The sequence below is a fragment of the Pseudonaja textilis genome, chromosome 2 (genome assembly GCF_049901715.1).
Source record: "Pseudonaja textilis isolate UNSWEBS1 chromosome 2, rPseTex1.2, whole genome shotgun sequence".
Lineage (NCBI taxonomy): Eukaryota > Metazoa > Chordata > Lepidosauria > Squamata > Elapidae > Pseudonaja > Pseudonaja textilis.
This window is the reverse complement of record NC_141991.1, coordinates 166,078,724-166,102,677: the sequence shown is the minus strand read 5'-3', so window position 1 is coordinate 166,102,677 and position 23,954 is coordinate 166,078,724. Positions and strand designations below refer to the sequence as shown.

Below are 23,954 nucleotides of genomic sequence, written 5' to 3'. Positions count from 1 at the left end.
CAGGGGCAATCTAGTGTAACATTAAACAAGCAGATAAATAATGGCAACTTTTTTGCCAACCCTTAATATGCTCTCTATCATCTTTAATATAATTTTGAGGTATAACTAAGAGAATAACCAAGAGAAAGTTTTACTGTTTGGGTAAAGCTTAGACCCTGCACAAGATAAAGTGTTATAGTGTATGTGTCAATCCGTGTTGACTCCTTGAAGTTGTTTGAACCACTGCCTGTAGTTCTCCTGGCAAGATTTTTGGAAGTGTTTGCCATTGCCTACATCCTAGGGCTGAATAGAGGGACTAGCCTTCCTGGCTTTGTGCCTAAGGTAAGACTAGAACTCATGGTCTTCCAATTTCTAGCCTTGTGCCTTAACCATTTTACAAGACTGGCACACCAGATAAAGTTTACATAATGAATATTCAGTGTTTGGTGGAAACTCCCCCACCAATCTTCATTATTTTTCTTTTATTGAGACCTTTCTGCTGTTGGGAAATGAATGCAAAAGAATATATTACTATAAAATCTGATGCAGCAGTGTTTCATCACAGTGTACACTATAGGTTAGATTTCAAAATCAATCGAGAACTTCAGTAAACAAGTACATTTTTTAAAAAACCATAAAAAATAGTAAGTACATTTTTTTAAAAAGTTAAAGCATTGCAACAAAAATCTGCGGATTCCATATGCAGCCTATGTCTTTCCCACCAGCCACCATGATCATATATGATTACTATATCATTATTCAGTCATCAACATCAATATTCAAATATAAAGGATCAATAATAATATTTCACATCTGTAAAGTAGTTGACAATATTCAGACAACTTTTATATCTTACCATATTGCCATTAATTTCCATTGCAAACCTTTTTTTTAACATTGCAAACTTGGCTGATGCTGTATTATTCCCATATTCTCAAATTGCAGAATTCTTAAGGTGCAATCCATTGACCTATCATTCACTCATATACATATCTACTCAAATGGCTTACAAATTTATGCTTAATTTTCTATTAAATTCATTACTTGTATCATACTTTAAAGAGGAGGCATGCACGTTTGATAAAATCGATCAGTCAATCTTTGGATTGGTAAGTTTTCTAAAGTTTTTTTTAGAAGAAATTAATGAATCTTTTTTAATGTACAAAGGTTTGCTGAGTAGAATAACATGTGGAGAAAGTAAATCATCACAGTTTAGCATGCACTCACAGTAAACTTTATGGCAGGCATTATTTCATCATTCTGTTAATTATTTCAATTTACATATTTAATTAGCTGTAATCTATCTTTCTAGACAGTCAGTTTGGTGTAATAGTTAAAGGCACTAGACTAAAAACCAGGAGACTATGTGTTCTTAGACATGAAGCCATGATGTCAGACATGAAGATGACTATTGAGGGAAGACCCCCTCTCCTAGAAGAATGAAATATTTTGAGAAATATTAAAAAGTCAAAATATTATATTTCCTTAAAAGAGGGATGGGGAAACATGCCCTTGGAGGCAGAAAGAGACAGCCCCCGCCTTCCTTAATAGCCCACAGCAGATGTCAGCACTTAAGAGATAAAGAGATAGGTAGCTCTATTCATAGGCAAAAATTCCCTGCAGCAAGGTCTGAACAAAGGTAGGATTAGCCCTCAGCCACAATAGGAATTGGCCAAGGCCACATCAGTGTATTATCTCAGCAGTTCAAACTTCAACCAAACCTGGGAGCTCAGACAACCTCAGCTATGACCTCTACAACAGCCAATAGAATACATGTTCTTGCACAGGAACAGGAAGTTCAAATGCAAAGCCCAAGAGAAGCTATAAATACTCCCCACTCTCAACTCCATGTTTTTTACATTTTATTTGATTTGTCAATTGCTTACAAGATACAGGTATAAGAATAAATATAGTTTTGAATACATGCGATAGATACTTATAAGAACAAGGACAGGGACAGTAGGCAGATTGGTGCGCTTATGCACGCCCCCTACAGGCCTCTTAGGAAGCGGGTGAAGTCAATAGTAGACAGTCTAAGGTTAAAGTTTTTGGGGTTTGGGGAAGAAACCACAGAGTCAGGTAGAGTATTCCAAACATTGACCACTCTGTTGCTGAAGTCGTATTTTCTGCAGTCAAGTTTGGTACGGTTAACCTTGAGTTTGTATCTATTGTGTGCTCTTCTATTGTTATGATTGAAGCTGAAGTATTCATTTGCAGGTAGGACATTGCAATGTATGATTTTATATACTATATTTAGATTGGACCGGAGGCGGCGTAGTTCTAGGTTTTCTAGGTCTAGAGTTTCAAGTCTGGTGGCATAAGGTATTCTGCAATGAGTAGAGGAGTGGAGAACTCTTCTTTTGAAATATTTCTGGACTTTTTCAATTGTGTTAATATCAGATACATGATATGGGTTCCAGACTGATGAGCTGTATTCAAGTATAAGTCTAGCAAATGTTTTGTATGCTCTAGTTAGTAGTGTGATCTTACCAGAAATGAGGCTACGTAGGATTAGATTAACAACTCTTAATGCCTTTTTGGCTATGTAGTTACAGTGGGCTCTAGCACTTAGATCATTTGAGATGGGTACTCCAAGGTCTTTGACAAAGTTTGGATCCCCAACAAGGTCTTGACGATTTAGCTTATATTTTATTTTCTGATTTTTTTCTGCCAATATGTATGACAGAGCATTTATTTGTTGAGATTTGAAGTTGCCATTTGATTGACCATTCTGATACATAGTCAGGGTCTTTTTGGAGGGTAGTAGTATTGTCTGTGATGTTGAATAGCTTTACATCATCAGCGAAGAGAACGCAGTTGCTCTTAATATGATCACAGAGGTCATTTATGTAGAGTATGAAGAAAGTTGGTCCTAAAACACTGCCTTGGAGGACACCACTGTGGACAGGTACAGAATTTGATAGGACGCTCCCAATTTTGACCATTTGTTATCTGTTTGACAGGAATGCTTCTATCCAGTTATGTAGGTGTCCAGAGATATCATAGGATGTTAGTTTTAATAGTAGTTTGTTGTGTACCACTGAATCAAAGGCTTTACAGAAGTCTACTTAGATTGCATCTATTGCTTTGCCTTGATCGAGTTGTGTAGTCCATATGTTTTTGCAGTAAGAGTTGCAGATTACAGGACAGTTTTTTCCTAAAACCAAATTATTTATTAGAGAGTAGGTTGTTTGTCTCTAAGTGGAGGATAATGGATTGGTTAATAATTGATTCCATGACTTTACAGGTGACACAGCATAAGGAGATTGGTCTGTAATTTTCAACTAGGCTGGGGTCTCCTTTTTTGAAGATGGGGATGACCATGGCTTGTGATCATAGTTTTGGCAAGGAGCTGGTCCTGAAAGATTTTTCAAAGATTATGCTTAGAGGTTCGGCTATGACCTCTACAACAGCCAATGGAATACATGTTCTTGCACAGGAACAGGAAGTTCAAATGCAAAGCCCAAGAGAAGCTATAAATACCTCCCACTCTCAACTCCACGTGGTCAGCTGCCCAGGACCTCAAATCCATGTGGTTCTGCTTCACTGGACTTTCCCCCTTCAACCAAAAAGAATGAACTTCTGAAAGCTAGGTACTTCAAAAGGAATTCTTTATTGAAAGGAAGTGATCCCGGTACTAGTCAAAGCACAATCTAAGATGCTTCCAGGCATACGGTAATAGACAAAGGGAGTTAGAACCCTTCCCCTTATTCTGATGTGGATTTAGTCAAACAAAGAACCAACATGTTAATCCCCGCCCTTTTTCTGGGAACATATCTTAGAAGAGTTTCCCAGGGAGTATCTTTCAGAGCTGGATGCTCTTGCTATCCCTCCAAGAGGTGACAAGTTTCTAGACATCTGGCTCCAGTCCTCCAGTTGTATATCATGTGCAAGTTATATAGATTCGATATAAGGTTTAAGATATTCAGGTTACATTAAAAGGGATTACTTGTACCAACTTTTACTCCCCTTCTTCTTCCATTGAAGAATGGCAGATACACGGATCTGACATCATTAAACCATCTTTCCAATCAGTCTCCATGTTTCTGGTGCCCTTCTCCCGGCTTGGAACTGAACCAGATGGACATTTCTTCCAACACTATGAATCAGTCATTTTTTCTTAGCTTTAGGGAGGAAGCTAAATGGTGAACCACTCCCCAAAAACCTTGCCAAGTCTGGGCAAGTGGCAGGAGGAAGCCAGCCACCCCGCTCCTCAAAAAAAGGTATAAAAATATTAGCTGAGAGTCAAACTGGCCAATAGCTAAGACCATTTCCCCTCAATCCTGTAAATAAACAGCTAATTGGCTTCCAGAGCTATTAGAAGGCAACAAATTTACGGTGTTAAAACATGTAGATTGTTCACTTGTGCTAGAATAAGCATTGATGCAAGACATCTAATAACAACATATAGTACTGTACAAACCAGCTAGGTTCCTGTCAGTGATGGAATGTATGAAAATTAAGAGCCATAGCAGCACTATGGTTAGAATGCAGTATTGCAAGCTGTCTCTGTTCTGCTTGTCATTTTCAGTTTTAATTGTTTGGAAGATATTTGTGAGTCCCAGGGGTGCAGTGGTTAATGTGCAGTATCACAGGCGAACTCTGCCCACTGCCAGGAGTTTGAGCCTGATCGACTCAAGGTTAACTCAGCCTTCCATCCTTTCGAGGTCGGTTAAAATAAGGATTGCTGGAGGCAATATGCCGACTCTGTAAACCACTTAGAGAAGGCTGTAAAGCACTATGAGGTGATATATAAGTCTAACGCTATTGCTATTGCTAAAATACATAGCAAAGAAGAAGGAAAGAAGTGCATATAGCTCTTTTTCCATTTTTGTATGTGTTTGCAGGGTTGAAAGACTTGCTGGTTCTTTCCATAGCCATCACTACTAGATCCACTCCAATCTTATTCTGGCATTCAGAATTCTCTTTGACTTTCTTTTCTTCTAATGCAGGGCTTAGCTGCCAAATCAAATCAAATCAGCTGCCAAATCAAGAAAGTATGAAGTCAGTGGATGAATCTTTGCTTTCTGGACTGTCCCTCTATCTTGCACTAGGAACTGGAAGCTCAACTTGCCTCACAGCTTGAGATGTTTCACAACAGTGGTGGCACGATTATACGAGGAAGCCCAATTGCAGAATTGCTGGTACATAACCAGCATTAGGAATTTTAAAGGCCATAAAGGTTCGCAACCACACTGTGAGTTCAGTTACTGCCTGGCAAGTGAACACTGATAGGGTAACAAATTTCAGTGCCCCGGCTACTGGAGAGAAACTAAAGGTTGATTACCTGGATGATGGTTTTTTTTCTGGCAAGCTCTAGATTTGCAAACAAAGAAAGAAAACCATGCACATAGTGTCCCCGTAACAGAATGCACCCAAAAATAGTTTAAGTACTTGGATCAAGCTTAGGCATCCTTGAAACTGAAATTGCTTATTCATTAGTTCTTATTTATAGGATTTTTAACGCTAACTAACACGTAACTCAAAGCAGTATATGGGACAAGTAAAAACACAATACAGCAGGGTTTTTTTTAAACAAAAACAACAGTGCAGGAAATATAAAACTCACATACTAGTGAGTTCGCAAAACTCCACCTGCTAGAACATGTGTGTCAAACTTGTGGCATCATGTTGCCATCACATGACGTATCATGACTTTTTCCCTTCATGGAGCTGGGGTGGGCATGGCCTGCGCATGACCAGTCCATAGGCCAGCAGATTGACACCCCTGTGCTAGAAGATGTACATCTCTATGATTTTCCTAAACAACAGTAGGATCAGCACCATGCACACATTCAGAGGCCAGGAGTGGGAACAGAGGAGAAAGCATGTTTCCAGGTTCCACAATAAGACATTTCTTTAGTGTGCTAATTTGGAAGGTGCCAACTCAACTGGATCTAATGGGACAGTTAGTAGGGAAAATTGGAGAGAGGTGGTCTTGCAAATAATTCAAGTACTTTAGGAAACAAAAGTTGCATATCAGGGGAAACAAAATTTCCCCTAACTGTTTTTCAGTTTTTAGATCCTTTTCTTTTCCTGTTTTTTTTTTAAACTCACATTCCTCAAAGGAGCACTTTACCTGTTCTCCAGGATTTCTCAAACATAATACATAGCAAGACCATCAGTAAGTTTTAGGATAGTAAGCCACACAGAGTTACCTGAAAGTAAGATGAGAGGCCTATACATTTTATCAATAAATAATAAATAAAATAGGTTCCTTAAGTGCTTTGGAATGCGTTTACGCGGAATCTACTTAGGTAACTGAATAAGTATTTAAATGCGTGGATTGTAACTGAAACTTTTGAAATCAGCTTTTTGGGGAGAGGGGAGAGAAGGATAGATTAGCCTAAAATGGTGATCAAATGACAGGTAGGTGGGATTAATTAACTGGGAGCTTTACACCTCACACAAAATCCATCATATTGTGTTCTTGGGATAGACCACCTCAAAATAGCTTAGCTATGGATGGGGACAGGCCAGGGTACCAATGTATCTTTTAGATTTAGATTTAGAAACTCACAGGTGTGCTAATGTCTAAGGAAAGAGGTTTGATAACTTAACAGCCAAATGCAACAAAAGAAGCCAGGGATCTTTCTTCAATATGGTTTTAAAAAAAGGAACTGCCCCTAATTTAGCCTCGAGCACCTATGAAGTCCTTTTGCAATGAATGCAGTGTCTTTACCCTATCTGAATATTTTTTTTAAAAAAATCCCTCTCTCAGCTCTCTCCCTTCCCCCAGGTAATGTCTCACACAAACTGCTCCTAGCTTAGGTTTCTGGTGGACCATGGAAAGTTTGGGGGTGTTGGGTCTGCTGGAAAAAAGAAGAAGAAGAAGAAGAAATGGGCATGCTGGCCTTTCCTCTCCCTTCCCCTGCAATGTAGCTTGCTCACTGCTGCTAGTTGACACGACTGATTTATTTGACTGAAGCTGGCCAAACTGTCACTCAGAAAGTGCCCCCTTGGTGCCTCCTCTAGCTGGAAGTACTAGGAGGTGGGATTGCATCAACTGCTCCTGTCAGGGATTTCAAATGGAAACAAGCCACTGAATATGAATCTGACAGCTCCAGTACTGAATTAGGGCTATTTGCATGCTAATTTTCACCATGCTTAACTCACTGGCAGTCCTAGAGAGAGGAGCAGTCTCTGCATGTTTGGAACAATGCTTGACTGATCTAGCCGCGTTAACGAGCAAATTATGGTAATTTTGTTATTACAAATGCATAGAAATTTCCAAAAGAGTGGAGCAATACAATATGTTTTTCTCTCCTCCTCCCCATTTCTAAATATGGAGCCTTTTGTTTATACACACTTTGCCTTGCTTACTTATGTTTAGATATGCATAATGTTTCACTTTGAAAAGGGAGGAGGAGAAAAATGAGAATATCGAGGGAAGAAAAGAAGATGCTTCTGTACATGTTGCCAAGCCATTGAGTGGAGTAAATCAACACAGGTCTGCAGAAATGAAAACAGAATCACACCAGGCTATACTAGCTAAGAATCCATCTCATTAAAAGTAATCTTGTTGAGTTGCCTGCTTATTCCTATCAAAAATATTTTAAACCCGTTAAAATACAGGAGAATTATACTAAAGGCGATATATCCTGCACAGGTGTGTTAATGACATCCCTGGGTCTTAAAAACCAGTATATCAAAATATTTAAACGTTTCCTCACAATAATTCTTAATAACCACAATCGTGTAGTTAAGTTCTATAAACTAGCAAGAGAGAAATGCTGACATCCACATAATAATGAGCAAAGGAATTTGCCATAAGAGTTAATTAAGAAGTTTATCGCTATGGGTTAATAATAACACCTATAACTCTTCCATTTTTCATTTAAAGTACTTATACTTTTATTTCTGACTTGGCTTACAACCTTCATTGGAAGCATCATCAACATGAACGCCCACAGAAAATTAAAATGGAAAACATGAACTGCAAATTTATTTTAAATATCTATCAAATAAAAATAATGCAATATTATATAAGGACGTAAGTTTCATTTAACACAAGGAGATATATTTCAAAGTAAATGGGTATAGGACAGTAGTATGAATCCCATTTAATGCCTTGGAAAATAACAATGGCTTCAATTAACATCTGAATGCCATCAAAGCGTGTGTCAAAAACGAGGAGAGGGTATAATTCTGTAGGCCAAATAGGGCAATTGAAAATCACTTGTCTCTAACAGTCATCCGCCTTATTTCAAAAGGTTGGGCTACTATGAGTATGTTGTAAGCCTATGGAGGCGTTTTTAGATTCAGGTAGATTCTTATGGCTGTGTGCCTTACTTTAAAAAAGCAGTGTGATCGTTACTATTGCTTCAGAGTGCTGGAATATTTCTCTCACCTCCAACCAAAAACACGCTTTAAAAGGAAGCTTTTCTTCAGAAGCAGCAAGAGAGCAAATAGAGATCACATTCCAAGCCTAGTCAAAGTTTGGGGATTAGTTTCATCGCTCTAGCTAATGCAATTTTCCTTTTTTTAGCAAACGTGTTAAAATCAAGTATGGAGCAGAAGGCAAGACAAGAAGTAATGGATGGAAAGTAATCAAGGAGAGAAGCAACATGGAACTAAGGAGAAAGTTCCTAACAGTGAGGACAATTAACCAATGGAATGACTTCCCTTCAGAAGTAATGGGTGCTCCCATAACTGGAGCCTTTTACACTGGACAGCCATTTATCTGAAATGGTATATAGGACCTCCTGTTTGAACAAAGGGGTTAGACTAGAAGACCTCCAAGGTCCCGTCCAACTCTGTTATTATTACTTTTATTTTGGCCTTTATTTATTTTAAAAAATCCTCATACCATTTGCGGAAAAATATTCCAATATGCATTTGTGACCAAAAAGGGCGGGGGGCGGGGGAGAAGGAGAGATATTGTTTATTTATTTCTCACATTTCTTCTCCCTCAGATATATAGAGATGCAGATGTAGGTAGGCATGTAAATATACATATACATGTTGATATAGTACAAAAACAAGAATTTATTATGCAAATAGTTAAAACTGAAAGAGGTGAATCCAGTTTCATCAGTGTCTACACCTCTGACCATGGAATGAGAGGCCTAGAATATGTTGATGAGCATCTTTGACGCTCACAGCTACTCTGTCCTCATCTTGGCTGGGCTGCAATGTGAATCAGTAGGAAAATACTATCTCAAAATCTTCACCAGTGGCTTTTCCAGCCACGTCCAGCATCATTCTTTGAAGGATTTAAGAACTGAGCACCAGACATCACCTAACATCACATTACCAACCTGCTAGAATTTTTCTAAATGACAAAAAGTTGTAGTTATTCATGCAAACTTTTGTCACGTCCACAGAACCAGTAGTTAAAATTTTGAATTCCACCACTGGTCCTAAGCTTCTATCTGAATACACTCCAAGGACTAGTAGCAAGTCACTTAAAGCAACAGATACTCCTTGACCGTGAATCTTACGCTCTTATAGCCTTAATAGAAAATCTATCTAGATCAAATAAGAAGGAGAGGGATACAGCTTACCCAGTAACTGTTCAGGGCCTGTAAATGTTGCCTTGTTCGAACGCAAAATTAGCTTCCCACCACAAGTGTTGAGAAACTATCAGTTTATGAAGCAGATCTGAAGTAGAGAGCAGGTAGATTGAAAAACAAATCATGTACCTTATTCCATTCACGTCTGTATAATTCTAAATTCAATCACACCTGTGTAAGATCTCTGCAAGTCAGGAGGAACATTTTTTAAACCGCCTTCCAAATCTGTTTCATCAGAAGGTAAATGGCTATCCAGCAATCCTGCAGCTGAAAAGCATGTCCTCTTCTGAGGTCCTTTGATTAGGTTTAAAGGTGATTTTAATACCAAGTAGGACTAGGACTTTGGATTCAAACTCTAAAGGGTCTTTAGAATGTAGAAGCTGTTTGCAACATTTTAAGGAGGTACATCTTCTCCCACGATGCTATTTTTTTTTTAAGCTGGTTTGATCGTGTTCATGCAAACTGGTTGCATTTTTTTTTCTTTTTCTCATTCCCAAAGGAGGGGAGGGGTTTTTTAATGCATTTTAATGACACACAAATTGAAACTGGGGGCATCTAGGCCTCAGGCTCCCTTGGCCTTTGGAGAGGCATGGTGGACAGCAAGCTTAGAAGAATGAGGGAGGAGCAGCACAACCTTGCGATAACCCAGAATGCCAAGGCAAGATGCTGTTCTCACTGTCAAGTGAGAGCAGGGACTATGCCCACCCCTGCTCCGCTCCCCGCCCTCACTTCAGGAAGCCATCTTGAAGTGTGTGAGGGACATGCTGGCCCAACCTTGTACTGATTGGCTCACCCTCTGCTAGTCTGTTCACTTTATAACATGTTGTTATGCCTCATTTTGATACCTCTTTCTAGATTCAATTTTATTTTCACCTTTATGTATGCAGAACCGCTCCCTTTTTTCCTGCAATAGCTTAGGTACTGGTCCACAATTGACCCCCAGATTTCTGTGGCTAAGTGAGACATTTGTGTTGCTGAGACTCGTGCAAGAGTGCTAATTTTGCCGCATGCAATATGACCTTGCTTGTTACAATTGTTAAGTGAAACACTGCAGTTCTTAAGTTGTGACACAGTGGTTAAGTGAATCTGGCTTGCCCATCGACTTTGCTTGTCAGAAGGTCACAAAAAGGGACAGTGCAACCATCATAACATGAGTCAGCCACCAAGCATCTGAATATTGATCACATGACCACATGGGTTCTGCAACAGTCCTAGGTATGAAAATCAGCCATGAGTCACTTTTTTCTGTAACCATTGTCACTAAACGAACTGTCGTAAGCCAAGGACTACATCTTGTATGTTTCTTTGTGGGATTCATGGAGTCATTCCCTCAATTTCTTTTAGCAAACATCTTTATCACCAATAATGATGAAAAGAAGCATTTTTAATTTAAATGTGCTTTCTGGTTAAAGTGACTTTCTATTTCAAACTTTAACACAAGAACTATTTTTAAGGTTTACAGACAAACCTCTGAGTTTCACAAGAGAATAATACAGCTAAATAGAGCAACGTTCTCAAGGACCTACATTGTTCTTCCTTAAAGCATCAACTTTATACATTTTATTAATGTGGCCTTCTGAGTGTTTCTTTGACCCAGCAACTCACACAAAACTCGAGAGTATCTACTGTATTTTTTAAAAGTGAACCCTGAGTTTGAATTTCATCATTTTCAGATCCCTTTAGTTGGGTAATTGCACACATAGACTTCATATAAAGGAAATTCATTTGTTCAGGGTCACTGCATGGTTTTTCATTAAAAACAAATTACCAATGTTCAGAAAGGACATCTGGGTTTCCAGAGTCCTATTAATGACTATATTTTCAGCATTACGATCCCGGACAGTCTATCCTTTCCTGTCACCCTCCGTTAAGCCCCAAGAGGACAATGAGAATGACAGTCAAGTGAAAGGCAAACCATGAGGGATGAGGCCAGCATCTCTGCCTCCAGGGAAAGGAAGAGATATGCGAATACTCTCACGCAGGCACACGCACTCCCATAGGCACAAATAAATATGACTAAATATAATTTCACCTGTACCTTTTTTTTGTCCCTAAGGCTTTTTACCCATCTGATATTTTGCTTTTATATCTCCAAAAACTAGGAAGGCATCATCTAACATTATCCAATGTAGCCTTCTCACAGTCTCATTGCCTACCGGATACATTGGGACCACACTTCCCACATTCCTTCTACCATGAGAATTTTTGGAGCTGAATCAGAGGCTACCAGATAAGAAAACTGATAAGAACTGCAGAGCCAGCATATATATGAACAAGAATGACTGCATTAGCTTATTCCACTTTGAAGCCTCTTGGACGAAACAAAAGGTTGATGTTTAGAAAGTTGCTATTTTTGCTTTGTGCAAAATAACACATAGAAAAGACACTGAATCATGGGATCTGGTGAAGCTAGACTGAAAGTAACAGCAAGTCTATTGTGTGAAAACGTGACTTCACCGCACCCATATACAAACAGAACAAACTTAGTGGGCCCCAGTCTTTCTCTGACTGGGCAATAGCCAGCTTTGCCCATCTTGTTAGGATGAAGCCTCACATTTCTTTATAAAACATCAGTAATTTAAGCCCAAACAATATACATCCTTTCAATTCTGTTCTATGTTAAATCATATAACATGGTAATTTTCATATAATTCTAAAATCAAAAATTTTCATGCATGTACCTTCTGTGGGAAAGTTCTTATCTTTATATCTAGCCTTAAATATAATAAAGTTGAATTGAAGCTGGTGCATTCTTCCACTCAATAATTATTACTTTAGAGAAGGCAAAACACTCTTGAATTCAGTATGGCTTGAATGTTCGGTCACTGCTTCAAATATTGCATTTATGAAACAACATATGTGCTGACATAATCAAACAGTGCTGTTTCCTGATATCATAATTGAATTATTTTGTTGTGTCTTTGTTAGATTGTGAAAAAAATGTAGATCTGGCCTTAGGAAAGAGGAAAAAGAAAAGAGAAACAGTACCTAAATCCTGAAAAAAAGGGGGAAACATAAAAAAGAAGCCGCATTACTGCAAAGCTTTGAGCAGAAATCCCACTTTTGCTCAAGGAATCTTTTCTTGATTGGTTTGTTAAGTTCCTCCATTTTAGAGACTTATCCTCATTGCATTGAAATATGCACGGGCTTTCCCAAGATAAAACAATTATTTGGTCTGTGAGATTTCCAAACAACCATCATTTCTCTCACAGTACATGTTGAAACTGAGTCAGAACGTTTTCAAATAATCTTGACTTTTTCAGATTTGTGTACCGATCACTACACAAGCTTGTTTATTGCATGCTATCCAGCAACTGAATATACTATGACAGGTAATTTTTTTAAAAAAAAAAAAACCATCTTCCTGCCACAAACATATCCACAAAAACCTTATCAAGATTCCCTCTTACACATGTGCAATCCATATTTTAATCCACATGTACTTTTGTATATTCATTTGGTGGTTTGCAAAAAAAAAAATTTTTTTCCCTAAAACCACTATAAAATAGTGATCAGAGAAGATCAACTACAAAAGACCCCCCAAAATGTAAACAGACATATTGAAGAGCTGCTGTTGTTGCCATATGGGGACACCTGAATTCCAAATCCTAAACAATCTGAGTTGTGCAGATGTTATGTTTGCAAAGTTTCATTCAAAAGATTTGCCTGCCTGAATAGGAAAAATGGCATCATCTTACCGAAAAGAAGGAAGTTCGGTTTAAACTCTGTATATACTGATTTACTTCTATAGTTCCATAATGGAAATTAAATTCTTAAACAGCGTAAGATGTGGGAGTTAGTAAGAATTTTCTCTCCAGTGAACAACAGGTGGCCACCATAGACTGCTAATGCATGGCTAAACTTCCTAATATACTGTACTAATGTGGAAGTTAATGGTGGATTTTTCAGGTACAAATTACTTTTTGTACTGCAGAATTTGATGGGAGACACTTTTATTTAATTAGTGGCTGAATGGGTACATGCTATGAAAAGTCCCTTACAGGTGACATGTTCTGTTGGCAGATTGAAAAACAAATCTGGAACTCCCCATAGGTTGATTCCAAGTGCCTGATTTTTTACTGTCAGGGCACTGCAACATAAGATCAGTGATCGCAAGGAAACTTTGCGGAAAATAGTTCTTCTAACATCAGTTTATAAACTTTGTATGTGTGTCTTTGGGTCAGTCTTGACTCCTGGCAATTGCCTGGACAAATCCTTGCAGATTTCTTGACAAGGTTTTTTGGAAGTGGTTCACCATTGCCTGCTTCCTAGGTGTGATGACCCAGGTGGGATACAAAACAAACATAGTCACAGAAAACAGGTGAAGCCCCTTTTATTCCTTCCCTTTGCTTCCAAACTCCAAATATCCTTGATGGAAGACAAAAAAAAAAAACTCCACACAAACAGTTACAAGGAGGAAAAAAGCAACACAAACCAGGCAAGATAAGGGCTGGAGGACATCTACAGATAAAAGAACACACGCTGGGAAGGATGCCAAACTCAGAGAGGAAGCATAAACTAGAGATATTTCCACACTTTGTTTCGCCCGTACACATGTCCGTCCTCTTATTCAGTTGTCACAGCTGCAGCCCATGAAGAGGATCAAGGCCCTCTCCTCCCGAGTAGACTATGTCTCTCCCTTATCCTCTCTTCCCTGCATGTCCTAGGAGGGATAGGGGATGGGCCTGGGTCTGGACTGCTCAGCTGACCTCTGCCCTTCCCCAGCCTCCTCCACAACCTCCGGAGCCACACATCTATTCCCTGTCCTCTGTTCCTCTTCTCCCTCAGAGTCAGTCTCCACCAAGGGCATGACACTAGGGCTGAGAGAGAGTGACTGGCCCAAGGTCACCCAGCTGGCTTTGTGCCTGAGGCAGAACTAGAACTCACAGTGTCTGGGTTTTTAGCATGACGCTTTAACCACTACACCAACCTGGCTCTCTGTAAACAAATAATGTGGCTAATATAACCATCTGTAGCATTTCTATCCTTGTTATCTCTTCTTCTGCACAGCCTATATTTTAAAGACAACTTATTCCATCTGTGTACTTTGATTGAACTACTAGCATAACTGATGCGCAGAAGCAAATCTATTGCTTTGTACTTTATGGTTCATTGAATTAATCTCTTTGACCATTCCTGCCTTCTGTGTTCACAGTAAAATACAAAAAGCATACAAAATGTGGAACATTTCTGTGGGACATATTCAGTGATTCCATAAAAAAATGTATCCTCAAACCTTGTTAACCTGTAATAGAACTCATGCTTTTACATATCCACCCATGAAATGGCTTGACAGTATCACTGTCAAAATAGACATCAGAGAGAATAGAATACTAAGAGTGAAAAAGCTATGAAGATTAACTAAATCTATCCCCTAGCTTCAAGGAAGGGTCATCCACAAATTAACCCTGATTATCACCATACAGATCAATACACAACTTCATCGCAGGACAGAACAGAAGCCAAAAAAATTATTATTTTTTACCATATAATCATTTCTTGACTATATAAGATTTTTTTCCTGAATGAACATAGGAAAAAACCAGTTTCCAATCAGAGGTAAACATAAGGAATGTACATTACTGTAATTTCTTTAATAAACAGTCCATGAAGGTGCCATATATATTAGGCCAAAGAAATAGAAACAGTTCTTTGCTATGCAAAGATAGATGGATGGATGGATGGATGGATGGATGGATGGATGGATGGATGGATAGATAGATAGATAGATAGATAGATAGATAGATAGATAGATAGATAGATAGATAGATAGATAGATCCTCTCTCTCTCACTCTCTCTCTCTCTCTCTCTCACACACACACACACCACTCAGTGTTGCTCCAAATCACTCCAAAAACATACAATCTAATTATTTGATGAGCTTTCTATGAAATTGGAATGGGCTGTAGCTATCTAAAAACTCATATCATGTGAATAAGTGTAACTCAACCTTAGCATCACCTGTTAGGTCAGCTTCAGGGTTGACATCATTTTCCACAATTGCACCTAAAAACCCAGTTTTGGGAGATGCTTCCTATGGTCATCAAGGTGTTGGGAATCAACTAAGAAAATAATCATGTTGTTACTCATTAAATAAACAATGATGGTTCCCGTGAAAATACAGAATGGGGAAGTACAGTATGGGAAGCATGACATGAGCTAGGCAATTCAATTAATAAGACACCATGGAAAGTTGCTATTAAGAAGAAAAGAATCCGACTGAAGAACCATTACATGCTTCTCGAAAACTCACAGAAGACAAGATAAAAATAGATGTGTCGTCTTGTTTGCAGTCCATATATATAATCATATTTTCAACAATCATATTTGATTTTCTGAATCTAGGAACTTTATTATATTTGAATCTTACTTTTCCTTTAGAAAATTTAGTGTGACTTCTCAGCGTGACTTACATTGTATTTCTACATGTTTAGTACACATACACACAGACATACACACAAATACACACGCATGAAATTTATCCTGAAAACATATCAAGCCCTTTGGATTGCTTAACCATTAAAAAAAATCTGCTGTGCTGATTGATTTACTGGACCATATTACAAATTTTATATTCTTTCCTACATATATTTCTCAAAGAACAGGTTTAAACATAGTTTTCCTGAATGGAAAGGACTGTATCTAAGGCAATAGTATATACTAGAGCAGAATTTCTCAACTATGGCATCTTTAGGACAGGTGGACATCAACTCCCAGAATCTCTCAGCCAGCCAGGCTGGCTGGAAGATACTGGGAATTGATGTCCACGTGTCTTAAAGTTTCAAAGGTTGAAAAATCCTGTATTAGAGGACAATATTTAAAAATAAACAAACCATAGTCTGGGGACTCAGAATGAGTTATGTTGCGATGAGTATGCATTTCGTACTGGTGACTACATACCACATATTCTTCGATTGTCCTGGCTTCATGATGATTTAAGAATGCCAATAAATCTAATGCAATTCTCATTTTCAACACTAAGGAGGACCGTGACCAATATTACTCAAATTGACCTTGGTGCCGATTTTCCACTTATCATATATCTTATTCCAAGATACCTGCCTCCAGATCTGATCTTTATGGAACAAATCCTACTATTTGACAGATATTATACACACTGACGCAGTGACTCAGTGGATAAGACACTGAGCTTGTCAATCAGAAAGGTCGGCAGTTTGAATTCCTAGCACCGCATAATGGAGTGAGCTCCCATTACTTGTCCCAGCTTCTGCCAACCCAGCAGTTCAAGGGCATGTAAAAATGCAAGTAGAAAAATAGGGACCACTTTGGTGGGAAGGTAACAACATTCCATGCGCCTTCAGCGTTTAGTCATGCCAGTCACATGACCACAGAATCGCCTGGCTCTTTGGCTTTGTAACGGAGATGAGCACCACCCACCAGAGCCAGAAACGAATAGCACATATGTGCGAGGGGAACCTTTACCTTTTACACACTGAAAAGCTATAGTGTTCATTTCTATATCTTTCCTTTTAGTAGCACAGTTCAGAGTAAGATTCTGCAAGAAAGAATATACTATTGGCAGAAGAGAATAAGGAGCTGCTCCTTTACACTTTCTTTATTTGATAGTTTTTCCCTACTATGTTCATTAATTATAGCCCTCCCTTATGGCTAATTATTAAAAGATTTATTACAGCCACTTTTTTGCATGTTTTGAAAATTATTACAAGAGATCAATATGTCTAGAAGTGAGTGTCTGAGAATTGGTAAAATGAATTCTCCCTGTATAAATGTCAGCACAGAATAATCCAGTCATATCACACTGATGTGTGTGTAATAAAGCTGATCTGTCGTCTGTTGCACAGCCAAATGATAAAAGACTGCAATGCATTCATAAGAGATTTCTGAAATGGGCCCTCCAAATGTTAAGTGACAAGAGAGGATCAGTAAATTATTTTGGATGCTAGTTTAGCCTAGTTTGAAGGAAGAAAAGGGATTGAGAAAAATGACAAACAACTTTCATTTTTTAGATCAGAAGATTATCATGAAAGAAAGATTTGATGTGTGTGTGTGTGTGTGTGTGTGTGTGTGTGTGTGTGTGTTCTTAAGTTTTTGTGGGTATTTAGATGCATGGTATTCAGCTTTGTTCAGGTATTTTCCCACGTCATTATAGGTGTACTTTTAAAATTGTAGCAACGTTTCAGCAGAATCTCATCTGCCATCAGCAGGCTTCTGTATTGTGTTTGTCTGTGAGTCAGACTTTCACAGCCATTTCTGTTTTAAATTTGGTGCTAGCCTACGCTGTGCCAGGTTTTTTGTGTGTGTGTGATTTTGCTTTTTTGAAAGCCATTGGCTGTCAGTACTTTAGTCAGGGTGCATAGTTCAGTCTTTATGTGTGTCTTGTCTGCCAGGCGTTTGGTTCTGGCAATTAGTGTTTTGGCCACAGAGTTTATCTGTGCTGGGTGGTGGTGGGATTGGGTGTTGAGGTAGCGGTTGGTGTGTGCTTTCTTCTGGTATATTGTGTGTCCTAGTGTGCCATCTGTTTTTTTGTAGATTAGTAGGAATGGTAGTTGTTTGTTTGTTTCCATTTCCATGGTGAATTTGATTTTGATAAAGTACTGACAGCCAATGGCTTCCACAAAAGCAAAATCACTGGCCTGATCCACAAAAACACAGAGACATAATGGAGACCTAGAAGATGAACAGACCTATGGAACAGCTGCCCTGCCCTACATAAGAGGTACTACAGACAAAATCAGTAAGATACTATACAGGCATCACATCAAGACTGCCTTCAAAACAGAAGGAAAAATAGCAGCCATCCTAAGAAACCCCAAAGATAAAATTGACCTGGAAAACCAAGGCATATATGAAGTCCCCTGTGCATCATGCCCTGCCACATACATTGGACAGACCAATAGAAGAATAAGTACCCACCTGGATGAACACAAAAATGCAGTCAAAAAGCTGGAACACACTTCCTCACTAGTCCAACACATGAAAGCCACAGGTCATAGCATCGACTTCAAAGGCACCAAAACCCTAGCCACTATAGAAAACCCCAGCTACAGAATTATCAGAGAAGCCATAGAGATTGAAAAAAGACCTGAAAGCATGAATAGAAGAGATGACTCCACCAGACTGTCAATTATCTGGAAGCCTGCACTCTCAAACAAAAAATCTCCACACCACAAGCCAGGCAAACACCTGGGCACAAACAGACACCCCCCCCCCGATACCTCCAGCTCAAACGCACCCCAACCAGGCACCCAGATGAAACCCAGCTTCCTAATAAATGATAGCCGTCCATTTACTCAAAGCCAAGCCACACTAAAAGCCTCCAATACAGGAAACACAATGTTGACAGCCAATTAAGACAAAAAAAAAAGCTACAAAACAGACAGAAGATATTAGAAACACCAATCAAGCAGAACACAGCAAACTCCAAGACCAATAGACACAGACCGAGACTCCCAACCAATCAGGATGAAGAAAAAAACATTCTGGCACAGCAGTAGGCTAGCACGAAATTTAAAACAGAAACAGCTGTGAAAGTCTGACTCGCAGACAAACACAATACAGAAGCCTGATGATGGCAGATGAGATTCTTAAGTTTTTGCAGGTACTTACATGTATGGCATTCAGCTCTGTTCAGGTATTTTCCCACATCATTGTAGTTGTGCTTTTAAAGTTGTAGCAACGTTTCGGCAGAATCTCATCTGCCATCATCACTATACAGAAGCCTGATGATGGCAGATGAGATTCTGCCAAACGTTGCTACAACTTTAAAAGCACAACTACAATGATGTGGGAAAATACCTGAACAAAGCCGAATGCCATATATATATATATATATATATATATATATATATATATATATATATATATATATATATATATATATATATATATATATATATTTCTAGTATAAAATTGAATATGTTCAGTAATTTAGTTGTATCTCTAATATTACACCTACTGTATAATGAGTATAAGATGATGTAGCTTGTTCACTTTATGAGAGTGAGGATATATTTCAGAAAACCACTGCAGAATTCTTTTTTGTTTGTTCCAAACGCATATGTGGTGGGCTGGTAATTTTCAATTTTCAGGTTACATGATTAACTAGAAATGTAAAAGAATTTATTGATTCCATTTAACTGTGTTAAGAAAAAAATGATTTTGCAAGAGGTGGATCTATTACTGTTGAATCAATCATGTAGTTTCTGAATAAAGAATTGGTGAGAAAGCACTGACTGATTGGTCAAAATCATTTTTGTTTATACAGATGAAGCTTCATTGGCTAAATAGTAAGAGAAATCCAGAAACTTTTACATAAACAGTAAGATCAGCTCAATTTTCTGTCTCCTTTAAATACTAGGGACTGATAAACACAATATATTTTAGTAGTGGTAAAATCTATGACTGTGCAAGTTTGAAGGAGCATTTCGATAAAGCTACAATTGAAGCTCTCCTCAAAGTCAAGTACTGAATATAGGCAGTGCTTCAGAAATAAGAATTAAAAAAGGCTTTTTCTTCAGATCAAAGTAATCAATTGACCTTTCAAACTGAAATAACAAAAAAGAGAGATTCACTTTTCTAAGCAGACCTACATGGCGTGGGGCTGGTTATCTGAGGAACAGCCTCTCCTTGATTACATCTGCCCATCCCACCATATCCATCGGGGGGGAGGGAACAGGCTGCATGTCCCATCAGCTAGGGAGCTTTGTCTGATGGAATCTAGTTGGCAGAACAACACTCCTTACTAGCACTGATGATGTTACTTCGATTGGGTATGAAACATCTACGAGAAAACAGCCAAGCTCAGAGAGCATCAAGGATCCTTCATGTCATCCCTTAGCTACAAATATTTTCCTTTATTGATTGTTGTTGTTGTTTAGCTCTGTTGTATACCATCCAGAGTCATAACTCACTTTTTTAGGGGCATTGTAACTTTGAGTGATCATTAAACAAAGTTTAATAGTTGTAAATTGAGGACTACCTTAATAGATTAAGTATATCACTTCTAAGTATGAGAACCTACAGGTACAATTGTAAGACATGTTTATAACCAAGTTAATTTAAAAGATTCACATACTAAAAATGCAACGAGCAAAGTAATCCCAAAATTAATCTTACATATATCTCTTGTAATATGTATTCAACAGAAAGCTTCCTTCCAGACATATTTTGACAGAATAACTTCTCTTAGGGCTACCAGTTCTTTTAAATCAGTCTCCCTCCCATCAAAATGAAGTCAAGGTCTAAGTTTCCAGGAGTTATATACATCATTGTCATAATACAATTACAGAGTCAGAGAAAGGCAGTTGCCTAATTGTGTGTTTAACATCTCTCCTTGCCTTCAGGTTTGTAAATCTAGATGCAGCTGGCATGTAAAAGGAGCACAAAGGAAATCCTTGGCTTTGTGGCTGAAAGTCATTGCTTTCATTCGTATTTCCCCACCTCCACCCCCTCTTTTTTTTAATGAAAACTCACCAGGCACCATCCCTGTCAGCGTTGGAGCAGAGTAGCTGCCCTGTCCAGCAGGGGGGACGTGTGGAGGGTATCCAGGGAGGGTTGTGCTTGCCAAATCACGACCTGAAAAATCAAACCAACAAATCGCCACGTGAGCATTCACAAGATCTGGACATATTTTTACATTTCCCTTAATACCCAAAACACAGGCCGTGCATTCGTCAAAACTCACTGCAAATACCAAAGTGGGATGCCCCATCCCCTCCACTAAAGCTTAGCTTTGTCAGGCATAAGAAAGATTTCCCTTTATTTATAAGCACCACAAGTAAGAGACCAGTAGCAACTACACTCAGTGTTCCAAACACATTAGAAGCAAGGCAATTTTGAATCCAACCTGTTCCCACCTCCCCTTCTTTTTAAATATATAATTCAGTAACAAAAAAGGCAAGCGCGTGATTTAAAAAATAAAACAAGCCATGATCTGCTCTTCTCAATCCAAGTGCAGTGTGGTTAAACAATAGAAGAACTGACGGATGAATTGAATATGGCCTGTAAGTAATGGGATGATTATCCTGATAGCTCCAACAAGACTAATGAATAGATGATGGATGTACACTGTTTAAAAAACATTATCACTGCTCTGTTTAATATTGTTGGATAGCACATATTATGATGTATTGCTTCAGCTTCCCTCCACACAGATACACATTCTCAATGTGGGCAATGCCAGAACATTTGGAGGGCACCAGTTTGCAGAAATCTGGTCTTAGCTGATGCATTTACTTTTCTGACAGGACTATTTGCCCCTCTCTTTAATATGTTCAGCATGACTTGGTGAGAATGCTACACCTTTTGGCTATTTTCACTCAAACTGTCAGTCACAAAAGTGTGACAAGCTCATTGTGAATCAGATCCTTACACGAACCATCAGATAATAACAACAAAACTAATTTTGGGTCAGGACAGGGAGGCAAAGTCTGTTTTATAATTTCAGGTAGATATTTTACATTCCAGCTGCTTACACTGAAGTAAGATTTTTCTTGATAGTTTCTCTAGGATCCCTGTTTGAATAAGTGATTAAAACAAAACATTCTCAGTAGGATGAGCTACTAACATTGCAAGAATTTCAGTATGATTTCCCAGAATGATGAAAAACAGGATTTCAAAAACAGATAGTATAGAAAAAGTTGTCCAAAAATATTAATTCATTAATACCAAATAGAAATTTATACCTGTGTCTATGACAGTTATAAAATACCTGATCATATTTATTGTTTGTGCTCCACTAATTTGATGATTTGGGATTGATGAGTAGTATACCCATTACTGGATACTATTTTTTGATTAATGTAAACCACCTAGCTATTGGGATCTGGGGAATGCATGAATACATTATTTATTTATTTATTTATTTATTATTATTATTATTATCATCATCATCATCATCATCTAAAATCAATCCACTGTAGGATGAAGGGTACTTTATTGAAGGTGATGGACCATTATCCACCACAATAGTCCAGTGAGTATTAGTAGATATATGTTGTTTTATTTACTAGTCTAGGGCTGATAGAGAGTGATTGGCCCAAGACACCCAGCTGTCTTCTATGTCTTTGAAAAGACTAGAATCTCTTTCTCCTTGTTTCTAATCCCTCCCCTTAACTACTGCACCACAATGGCTCTGACATAACAAATAGATAAACCTTCATTTTCTTTCTTTAAAAATTATTTTTATTGGAACTTTGAAAAAAAGAATATTAAAAACTAAAGCAAGGAAGAAAAAATAAAGAGAAAGCAAAATGCAACAGAAGAAAAAAGATAAAGAAAACAAAAGAAAGATAAAAGACATACGAAATGCTTCTTCACATCAGTTATAAGTACAATTATAGTTCGAAGTGTCTAAAATACTACACCATGTATTCATTCTATACTCTATCCTATCTAAATCATCAAAGTCATGAATCACAAGTTCTTTTTTTTCATTTTCACACTAAAAGTTCGTAAGAGGTTTCTAGTCACCAATAAATGTAGATAGTGTCTTTTCTCTAATCAAAGAAGTTAATTTATCTATCTCAGAATAAATATTCATTTTTAACACAGCAGACATAGACTAGAGAAAAAGATACTGTGTGTATACTTTCTAAATAAGATAGCTTATTTTATAAGCAATTATTTCTAATCAAAAGATACCAATTAAATTATTATTTTTCATGGTTTGTGTGTGTGTGTGTGTGTGTGTACATTCATATGTGTGTGTGTGTGTGTGTGTGTGTGTGTACATTCATATATATTCATTCTTAAGTTTTCGTGGGTACTTACATGTATGGTATTCAGCTTTGTTCGGGTATTTTCCCACATCATTGTAATTGTGCTTTTAAAGTTGTAGCAACGTTTCAGCAGAATCTCATCTGCCATCATCAGGCTTCATCATCAGGCAAACACTATACAGAAGCCTGATAATGGCAGATGAGATTCTGCCAAAACGTTGCTACAACTTTAAGAGCACAACTACAATGATGTGGGAAAATACCCGAACAAAGCTGAATGCTATATAATACAAACTTCAGAAGAAAAAAATTGGTACATAAATGTATTTTTTAGGAAAAGGGAATTTCTAGGGTTAGTTTCAAATGGAGTTGGCAAACCTAAGTTGACAATGCATGGAATTTGGGCCACCCACAATAACCTGATTTGTATTATTTGTTTGCTTGTTTTTTTAGTCTATTCTTCATTTTTTAAGGAGAATATCTTTAGTTCCAGATCATCCACCTTGTCACAAAATATTATTAAGAACATATAGGTTTCCATGGTAACAAACCAACTAATTTCCTCTGTATGCAACACACTTTAAAATGTTCGCAATCCGGCCTAATAGTGAAATTTGAAGTTTACTCCATGATTCTAAATTAACAAATAGAATACTAATATTAACAACAAACTTCAACAATTAGATAAGATTTTATTAGGACCGGACAAAAAAAGCATAACAAAATTTTACAATTATTTACTAGAAACAGAATTAGAAG

At 37.9% G+C, this 23,954-nt stretch overlaps 1 protein-coding gene across 1 annotated transcript in view; it reads right to left on the bottom strand.

Moving 5' to 3' along the window:
- Positions 1–23,954, bottom strand: part of PAX5 (paired box 5) — a 234,036-nt gene that overhangs the window by 26,803 nt on the left and 183,279 nt on the right. Inside the window, exon 8 of the mRNA XM_087926350.1 lies at positions 20,950–21,051. Coding sequence (XP_087782476.1) covers positions 20,950–21,051 — 102 coding nt within the window. The remainder of the gene's footprint in view (positions 1–20,949; positions 21,052–23,954) is intronic.